This window comes from Hordeum vulgare, chromosome 3H (assembly GCF_904849725.1).
Source record: "Hordeum vulgare subsp. vulgare chromosome 3H, MorexV3_pseudomolecules_assembly, whole genome shotgun sequence".
In the NCBI taxonomy this organism is placed as follows: Eukaryota; Viridiplantae; Streptophyta; class Magnoliopsida; order Poales; family Poaceae; genus Hordeum; species Hordeum vulgare.
Genome location: NC_058520.1, coordinates 7134689 through 7144752, shown reverse-complemented (window position 1 = coordinate 7144752; position 10064 = coordinate 7134689). Strand labels below are relative to the sequence as shown.

General features: G+C 44.6%; 2 protein-coding genes across 4 annotated transcripts; both read left to right on the top strand.

The window, feature by feature from the left end:
* Window positions 1-1507: 1507 nt before the first annotated feature.
* LOC123439186 (F-box/LRR-repeat protein At3g26922-like) lies at window positions 1508-4149 on the top strand. Its single transcript, XM_045115926.1, has 4 exons — window positions 1508-1763; window positions 1840-2746; window positions 3104-3287; window positions 3747-4149. The coding sequence occupies exons 2-3, from the start codon at window positions 1868-1870 to the stop codon at window positions 3278-3280; spliced, it is 1056 nt and encodes a 351-aa protein (XP_044971861.1). The 5' UTR covers window positions 1508-1763; window positions 1840-1867; the 3' UTR covers window positions 3281-3287; window positions 3747-4149.
* A 1864-nt stretch (window positions 4150-6013) lies between these two features.
* Window positions 6014-8774, top strand: LOC123439184 (putative F-box/FBD/LRR-repeat protein At1g78760). Of its 3 annotated transcripts, none has more exons than XM_045115923.1 (5): window positions 6014-6275; window positions 6377-7286; window positions 7509-7667; window positions 7757-7946; window positions 8410-8774. In XM_045115923.1, the coding sequence occupies exons 2-5, from the start codon at window positions 6405-6407 to the stop codon at window positions 8433-8435; spliced, it is 1257 nt and encodes a 418-aa protein (XP_044971858.1). In that variant the 5' UTR covers window positions 6014-6275; window positions 6377-6404; the 3' UTR covers window positions 8436-8774. The 3 variants fall into 3 exon arrangements, with proteins under 3 accessions (XP_044971858.1, XP_044971859.1, XP_044971860.1); XM_045115925.1 differs by having other exon boundaries at window positions 6015-6275; window positions 6377-6749; XM_045115924.1 differs by lacking the exons at window positions 7757-7946; window positions 8410-8774 and having other exon boundaries at window positions 7489-7618.
* The last annotated feature ends 1290 nt before the right edge of the window (window positions 8775-10064 follow it).

Here is a 10064-nt window from a genome sequence, read left to right as displayed (position 1 = left end):
TCCATCACATGATTCTCCTAATGATGTGATCCCGTTATCAAGTGACAACACTTGCCTATGGCCAGGAAACCTTGACCATCTTTGATCAACGAGCTAGTCAACTAGAGGCTTACTAGGGACAGTGTTTTGTCTATGTATCCACACAAGTATTGTGTTTCCAATCAATACAATTATAGCATGGATAATAAACGATTATCATGAACTAAGAAATATAATAATAACTAATTTATTATTGCCTCTAGGGCATATTTCCAACACATCGCTCCCGCACAAAAGGCTATCCGCCTCCGTCGAGGGGAGGAGATCCTCCGGTCCGATGACGCCCCCCGAACGTTGCTCCGGCACCGCCTCGGCCTCCGGTTTCATCTTCACCGGCGGGAGCTCCTCGAGCTCCCTCTTCATTGGGGGAGGGAGGAGCGCGAGCTCGACGCCTCGGGGGAGCTGCCGGAGAAGAGGCGGCCGCACGCACGGTGGTACTCCCCTGTCTCGCGACGGAGGAGCGACGGTGGCGACGTCATGCCCCATTGTGTGTACCGGCGGGCGGCGCGCTTTCGGACGGTGTCCGATCTGACGTCACGAGTCCTCTCGGGGTCGTCGTTCCTACGGCCGTCGGAGTTGGCCATCAAGAGTGGTGAAATGGAGCGGCTACGCGGTGGAATGGAGGCGCGTGGCGGCGGATCTTAGGCGTCGACGGTGAGGCGGGGGGACTTTTCACGACGGTGGAGGGATAGGGTTTCGACCCGCATCCAACGGCTGAACCCGTAGATATAACGGTCAAGCGGTCGCGTTTACGGGCCATCGTCAAAATTTTACGGATCGGATTGCATTTACAGTACCTGGTATGACATAAAAAACAGTCTAAAACCGTATAGTCGTCGAAATTTTATAGTTCCGACGATTATACGGGTCTACTAGCTCTAAGGCTCAAAATGGCATGCCCATCTTTTGCGCCGCACATCCAAGAATTGGAACAAAAGATTTGTTTGGTCGGGCGCTCACATGGAGCTCTTACTACTTACTCCCTCCGTTCTTAAATATAAGTCTTTTAAAAGATTTCACTACAGGTCTACATACGAATCAAAATGAGTGAATCTATAAACTAAAATATGTCTATATACATTCCTATGTAGTCCACTAAAGAAACTTTTAAAAGACTTATATTTAGGAACGGAGGGAGTAGTTGTGTTCTCACGTAGTACTCCAATTGCTCGTCGTTGTGAACGCTCTCGCCTTCCATTGCAGCTCGTACTACTTAGTAAGTGTAAATGCTCACGTACTCGTCATGCAGTTCTTACTACTTAGTACTCCCTTCGTTTCTAAATGTAAGTCTTTTAAAAGATTTCACTAAAAGTCTGCATACGAAGCAAAATGAGTGAATCTATAATCTAAAATATGTCTGTATACATCCGTATGTAGCCCATTAGTGAAATCTTAAAAGAGACTTATACTGTATTTAGAACGGAGGGAGTAAGTGTGAATGCTCTCGCCTTCCGTTGCTGGTCGTTGGTCGAGGCGTGGGGGACTAGGCGATGCGGTATAAACAGTAAACTGCCTTCAGTTGCTCGTCGTCTCGTCTTCCAATTCAATCCTCTTGGTTGCTCGAGGCGACTGTATTAATGGAGGAATGCGTGGGGACTAGGCGATGCCGTATAAACTGCCTCAAACCGAGAACGGAGATGGCCTAGGGAGGGCTCCCTTCTGCAACTCTGCTCCTGCCCGGTCGAGTCTCAATTAGTGCCGTGCCGTGCCGTGCCGTCGACGAGGTATTTCAGGTTATCTCTTTCGTCTGCTTGGCTGATGGTCTTCTTACTCATTCCCTGTCCATCGCTTCCTCGGCAGCTGCGGCGCGAGCCACCTGTTCGACGGAATGGCTGACAGCAAGAAGGTGGCTATGGCTGGCGGCAAGGACCGTTTCGAGGACCTCCCGGATCATGTGCTCGAGCTGCTTCTGTCTTTCCTGGACGCGCTAAATGCCGTGAGGACATCCGTGCTCGCTCGCCGCTGGCGCAACCTCTGGAAGTCCGTGCCAGTCCTGCGCTTCGATCCTTATTCTAATTTCAGCAGTGCCGAGAACTTCAACAATTTTGTTAATAAGGTGCTTGAGTGCCGTGACCAAACTTCACCTCTTCGTGAATGTCATATCAATTCATATATGTATGGTGAGCAAAAAGAGATATACCGCGATGTTGAATCATGGGTCCAGTATGCTGTCTCATGCCAAGTGTCGGTGCTCCGAGTTCTGATACAGGATGGTTATCATTTGTATCTGTCAAACAACAGTGTCATCTCCAGGCACTTGACAGATTTAATGCTTTATAGTGTGGACTTTGACGAAAGCCCTCTAGATCTTGTGAGCTGTGATGCACTAGAGGTGCTAGATATAGACTGCTGTTCTATCAACCTTGGGGATATCTTACCCAAATCTTTACGACATCTGACAGTCAAGTGTTCAATCATTATTTCCATGCATACACAACGGAGTCGTCTTTCTGCTCCAGGTCTGGTTACCTTTGAACTAGAGGACTGTGAAGGGTGGACTCCGCTGCTTGACAACGTGCCATCATTGGTAACATCATCTATCATTATTGAAGATGTAGAATGCAATGATAGTTGTGATGCATATAAGTACCTTGGGGATTGTGGCGTTGAGTCATGTGAAGGATGCTATGTAGAAGATGATTGCTCTGTGATTCTTGAAGGGCTGTCCGGCGCTACGAATTTAAAGCTGATAAGTGTATATTCTATGGTATGTTTTCACTTTTGCTAACTCCTTGTTTTGATTGCCATCCAAGATCATCCTTGTACCAAATATCAATGAATCAAAGTACGCATGTCAAACTTTTTCCTAATATCCAGTTAAATGTTTTTTATGAATCCACTCGTTCTTGTCATCATGTTTGTATGCTAAAAACGGTGTTGCTCAATGAATGGTGTCTGACTGCGAACTTCACTGGACTACTTCACTTTCTTCAGTACTCACCAATTCTAGAAAAGCTTACCCTTCAATTTTTACCTTATGAGGTATATGTTTTTTCATATATGATAGCTTTGTACTTACCATGTACAGCTGAATCATTTCTGTAAAATGTTATGTTTGTGGCAGGAGTTTGGCATTGACTCAAGTGAAAGCTACAACCCATCAGAATATTTCTTGGTGTCGAAGCATCTCATGATAGTTGAGATCCATTGTCGGAAGAAAGATAAAATGATTTTTCAAATTGAAAAGATCCTTGGTACTCATGGAGTGACTCCTGCGCAACTCGACATCAAACTTCTTTAGTATCCCTGTAAGCTATTTTACAATTTACTAAGTATACTTTTATAAATTTTTATATAGTCTGCATGTGTTAGTGGAATCGAATACTGAACATTAAACTATTTATAAATTTTCACAGGTAGACTTTGAACTGTTTGTAAGTTTAGGACTGAAAAATCGATTAGAATGTTATATCATCTCCACTTTACATATTCTACTGACAATGTGATTAGGCCAAAGCAATTGTAAAAGGTCAAATAAGCACATAACAATATGAGTTATTTTCACTTTTTAGATGAAATTAATCATTTAATAGCACATCTTTCCAATATTTGCAAAACGAGATCATGTTCTATGTTCATCCAATCTTACAAAACAATTTCTTATACAGTATTAGCTACCCTTGTGTGCCGATTGCTATCCGATCGTACCTTCGCATTACTTAATCTGCACTTCACATGCTCATTTGTGTCTACTATTGTTTATGCAGCCTTCAGTTTCGAGCAGAAGGAGCTGATAAGTTAATCTTTGTGGCATCATGTTGCTTCGTTTTGGCCTATCTGGACCGTGCGCCTGTCCCTGTTCCATTCATATCAAGTCATGTACTGAACTCGTTGCCAGGCCTGAACTACCTTTGAAGGCCTATTTTCTATTTATATGTTTCAGAAACCCGCGCATCTGGTTGAACTTATGTATCATGGCACCTGTTATTTTATATTGAGTAAATTCCATCACAGCCTGACGTTTCAGTTTTGTTGTGGTGGTGGCTGCGGCGGCGGTGGTGGTGTTGACATAAAACACATCTGTGGAGTTGCTTTGCTTGGCATCTTTGGTTTTTCGCACTTGCTAACCATGTTTCCTAATTGTGTCCGATCAGTTACATTGATCGATGTGCATGCCATTAACCATAAATAATTAGTTCAACACTTACATTATAATGCCACGGTGCAGCTAGTCTAGTCCATGTTCTGTTAACAATGGTCAGTGCAAGCTAGTATGTGATTCGCAAAAGTTTGCATTTGAATGGTTGAATTAGCATCCTTCGTACATGAGGTAAATTCCCACGTGTCCGTGTATCGACCATTCCCAACTGATGCCGGCTAGTGCCGTGTACATGAGGTAAATTACGCTCTGTCATGAGTCTCGGCAGGGACGGAGCAGGGACACTGCCGCCTCCATAAAAAGCAGGATCAAGAAAATCCGGTGTTTATCTGGCCAGCTCTAGAGCGTATGCAGTAACCATTCGAACCCTGTATTTGAAAGATTGCTAAGCTTCTGTAGGGGGCAAACATCTGACATATCGCGCCACAACTCCCTGGCATTGGGGCACGGACACAATAGATGAAAAGGAACTTCTGGTTCCACGCGGCAAACGGGCCACAAATTATCAGTCTCCGTATTTCTTCCATGTTTCAATTCCCATGTAGGTAGCGAATTGCTTGCAGCACGCCATGCAAAGTTGCATCTTTTTACCTAGGGATGATATCAACGTAGCAAAAGGATGAGTAGATAGTAATTGAAGGGTAAAATAATTTGATTTCTTGAAAAATGCAGAGATGTGATTGAAACACAAATTTGATAGTTTGACTACATTATGCATCGAGAAAAATTATTAAATGAGAATGACACCGAGCTCATCATAAGTGATTATGCATCAAGGAATGTTAGAAAAAATAAATAAGATAACATGTACAGATTATTTGATACGTATAGTGATTTTGGATGCAAAGTGTTATTGATACTAATTTATATATACTTACATTACAATGGCATATGCCGACAGGAAACATGGAGACACATAGGTGGCTCGAATTGAAAAAAGGCTTTTTCTTTTCCAGATCCGCCCCTCGTGCACCACACCTTTCATCATTGTTTCGATTTTGGCGTCGCCAACCTACCTACCGCAGCTAAAAAGGCCATCTCCTTGTAGACAAATGTAGGGTTCAGCGCGGTTTCGCCCCCTGCTTCTTGGTGAGTTTTCCCGGTGCTCCGGTCACGTACGCGGTTGCGCGTCCGCCACACCCGCTAGTGTTCGGCGATTTGCCTGGGCGATGGACTCCGACGATGAGGAGGCGTTCGCGGCGCTACTGGAGGAGGAAGCTGATGACGACGTCCAGGATGAAGAGCACCTCATGGTCCTCGCCGCTTGGTCGGCGTGTTCGTGAGCAATGCAAAGCCGAGGCGCGGTGGCTCGGCGTCGGTCGACTGAAGGCAAAGCAGAGGCATCGACTGAAAGGCTATTGCTTGTTCAATTTGTGCCGAAGCATGCCGAAACATGTCGAACATGGGCAAATTTTGCATCAAAAGTAGGCAAATTTACGTCAAAAGTGGGCCGAAAGCGACGGCTGGGGCGTGCCTTTGGAGGAGGGGGGCTGGGAAACCGAGCCCCCCCCCCCCTCCCTCCTCCCACGTCGTTTTTTTCGTCAGCACACCCCTAGGCGGCGCTATTTCAGGCCCCTTGGGTCAAACGGCTGGAGATGCTCTTATAGCCGGTAGCTTAAATAGGCTATAAGATAGCAATCAACTAGCCGGTACTAATTTAGGCGAGAATAACACGAGACGCCGAGATTTGGTGGCCACAGGTGCCTGTATTACACGCATGTATATAAGTTAACATCTCTTGATGGAAAAATAGATGAAAGTGTCACATAAGACACAAAATAAAGTTTGTGCGTCAAATTGGGAAGAAAAAGGTTTTTTGGTTAAAAAAGGAAATCAAATTTTAAGAAAGGGTTAAATAAGAAATTCTCTCTTTCATTTACGTCGTTGGTGTTCCGGCAGACGCGTCTCGTCTTCCCTTTCTAGCCCTGTCTCGTCTTCCTCTCCGTTGCTCGACGCGTTAATGGAGGAATTTGTGGGGACTGGGAATTCAGCGACGCAGTAGAAACTGGCATTCCGTTGCCTTCCAACCGAGCAGATAGGCCTATAGGCGAAAGCTCCCTTCTGTTCGTCCTCGGACAGGCGATCCACATCTTCAGCGCGAACCAACTGACGGCCTTCTGCTGCACGGCGACTAGAGGTACGTGAGGCTAACGCGGTGTCAGCCTTCGCTTCTTCTCCATCCCTTCCGCCTGGCCGTCTCTGATCTCACTCACACCCTGCCCATGGCCTCCGATGTAGCTGCTGTGCGAGCAACCTGTTCGACGGAATGGCTGAACGGGCCAAGCCCGGTAAAATCAAGAAAGTGGCCGTTGCTGGCGGCAAGGACTGCTTCGAGGACCTCCCTGAACATGTGCTCGAGCTGCTGCTGTCGTTCCTGCCCTCGCGGGACGCCGTGAGGACGTCCGTGCTCGCTCGCCGCTGGCGCGCCCTCTGGAAGTCGGTGCCAGCACTGCGCTTCTATCCTTTTCAGTTCGAGAGCGCCAAGGCCTTCAACAATTTTGTTTATAAGCTGCTTGAGCACCGTGACCGGACCTCACCTCTCCTTCAATGTGATATCATTCCCTATCAAAAAGGCAAACAAGCCGAGGCACACCGTGACGTTGAATCGTGGGTACGGTATGCTGTCTCGTGCCAAGTGTCGGTGCTTCGAATTCTAAACTGGGGTTTTCATCATTCTTCTTTGGATCTATCCAGCAGCAGTGTCATCTCCAAGCACTTGACAGTGCTAGAGCTTTATAATCTGGTATTTGACAAAAGCCCTCTAGATCTTCTCAGCTGTCACGCACTAGAGCTGCTAGAGATAGGTGATTGTTCTATCAACCTTTTGGGTATCTTTCCCAAATCTTTACGGCATCTGAAAATCAGAGATTCGTATCTTTATTCCATGCAAACACCATGGAGTTGCCTTTCTGCTCCAGGTCTTCTTACCTTTGAACTAGCTGACCCTCATGACTGGGCCCCGTTCCTTGAGAGCCTCCCGTCACTGGTAACATCATTTATCAGGATTGGCGAAGATTGTGCAGATAATTACGCTTGTTATAATTACCTTAGGGATAGTGGTAACGAGTCATGTGAAGATGATTGTTGTGTACTTCTTCAAGGATTGGCGGGTGCTACAAATTTAGAGCTGATAAGTGAATGTTCTATGGTATGTTTGCTCTTTTAACTCCCTGTGTTGATTGCCATCCAACATTTTGCATCCCTGAGTCAATCAAAGACTTGTAAAATATGTATTGTGTATCTCTCTATCTGCTCACAATTGATTACTTGAAATAAGAACTAAGGAAATCTTTTTCAACTCAGTGTTGTTGAATCATGTCTTCTCAAGTTATAACTTTAATTTTTTTTAGTTCTCTGTTTCGTTGTTAAGATTTTCAGAAAGGACTTGAAATGGTGCCCTGTGTTTAGCAAGCTAAAAACAGTGTTGCTCAATGAATGGTGTTTGACTGCAAACTTCACTGGACTACTTTACTTTCTTCAGCACACACCAATTCTAGAAAAGTTCACCCTTCAACTTCCAGCTCGCAAGGTATATGGTTTTTCATATATGATAGCTTTTGTCGCTGAATCTAACATGTACAGCTGATTCATTTATGTAAAATCATATGTTTTCAACAGGATTTTGACATTGGATCAAGTGGAAGCTACAACCCAGCGGAATATTTCTTGGTGTCAAAGCATCTCAAGGTAGTTGAAATCCATTGTAGCAAGGAGGATGAATGGATTTGTCAAATTGTGGACATCCTTGGCATTCATGGAGTAACTTCTGCGCAAATTAGCATCGAACATGATTCCTGGAGTTCTTTCAGTAAGTTACCAATACTACAATTTATTGATGTTTATGTACCTGCATGTGTCACTAAAATCAAGTAAACCTGATGGACGTTAAACTATCTGGTAAATTGATTGGTTAAAAAGTCTACTAGAGTGCTGTATGATATCCACATTACATATTTTATTGAAAGTGTGATTTGGGCCAAAGCAACTGACATATTTTTCGGAAAATGGGAGAGGCCAAAGCAAGTCAAAAAAGGAAAATAGGCAAATAAACAATGTGAGGTGTTTTTCACTATTTAGTTGAAATGGATCATTTAATAGCTCATCTTTCCAGTTTCTGCATAGTGAGATCAAGTTGTATGTTGGCCCACTCTTCCAAAATAATTTCTTATGCAGTATATGTTTGACGTCAATGCTGATTGCTGTCAACCGTACCTTCTCATGGTTTAGTCTGCACTTTCATGTGCTCATTGTGTCCTCTATGGTTTACGCAGGGTTCAGTTTCCAGCAGCCGAAGTAGATGTCCCTGAATTAATCTTGGCAGCATGAGGTTGCTGTGTTTTGTCTACCTGGATTGTGCGCTTGTCCCTGTTCCATTCATATGAAGGACAGACTCCCGTTGAGATGCGATTTGAATAGATTCAAATGTCGATGTAGTGATATTGCCATGTCGCCCGGTGTCAGGCCTCAACTGATTTACCTATTGAAGGGCTATGATCTATGTATATGTTTCAGCAGCCTGTATTTTCTTGCTTAACTGGTGTAAAATGGTACCAGTTCTATGTCTCAACAACGTGTATATCTAGCTTAACTTGTGTAAAATGGTGCATGTTCTGTTGTATCAAGTAAACTTTCATGACGCCAGGAGTACTACTTTAGTTATTTTGTGGTGATCCGTTGGTTTCTTCCTTCACATGTTTGGCAATACATATAGTTTTCTAAGCATGCTTGTTTCTCATTGTGTTTGATCCGTTCTGCAAGATTAGTTATATTAGCGGTTCAACACTTCCATTTCCATTAGTTAACTGGTGGTTTCATGCTATGTTGTCAATCGTGGATTACTTTTTTCTTTTTGAAACGGAGGCAAAAGTTTTGCCTCATCTCATTAATTAAGAAGAGGAGGAGAAACATAGTCTTAGAAACCTCGCTTCAGCCACTACCCACATCTTAGCCTCATCCTTGATCAAAGCCGCCACCCTCGACGGCAGGGAAGCCTTGTTTCGGAAGACCCGAGCATTCCTTTCATTCCATCTCTCCCAACAAACGAGCATTTGCAGAGAATGATCGCCTTTCTGAAGTAGCCTAGTTGTTCCTCACTCGAGACCCACCATTGGTTGACCGTCTCAAGGTCGACCCAAGAGAGGGTCGTAGATTGACAACCCAGCGAAAATGAAGTTCCACACCCTGATAGTGAATCAACACCTGAACATAATATGGGCCACCGTTTCCGGCTCCTGTTTGCAAAGCTGACAAAGACCGCAATTAGGCCACCCTCTGCGCTGCAGCCTGTCAGCAATCCAGATTCTATGCTGCAGCTCGCCTGGCATCCTGGGTGGGCCTAGCATGTCATGGAATAAAAGTATTCCATTTCCTAGGGATGATATCAATGTAGCAAAATGATGAGTAGATAAGTAATTGAAGGGTAAAACAATTTGATTTCTTGAAAAATGCAGAGATGTGATTGAAACACAAATTGCTATATTCTTCGGCAAACTAATGAAAAGGGGGCTCTGCATGTTATTCTGCAGAAGGTTGTGTTTGAATGGTTCAATTTGGATCGTTCGTAAATGTGGTAAAATAGCATTCTTGGTGAAAGGAAGCTTCAAATTGGCATTCTCTTTCGTGTTAACATTATCCTTCACTAATCACCGAATGACACTGGATTACGAGGATTTGGTAGCTAACTGAGGGATACGACAGGAGAAACAAGGGGACTGGGAGGAGAGCCGGAGGTAGGGGAAGGAGCTCCATGAGGTCAAGGTGAAGGTGGTATTCCATGAGGGTGGTGGAGAGGAATTGGGTGAACTGGTACTCCTTGAACAACGCCTCCACCTGCGCCATCTTCGGCGACGATGGCCTCCTTCACCTTGAACCACGCCTTTTTCGTCGCTCGTAGATGCTTGATCGCGGGAGAGAAGATGCGGTCGAG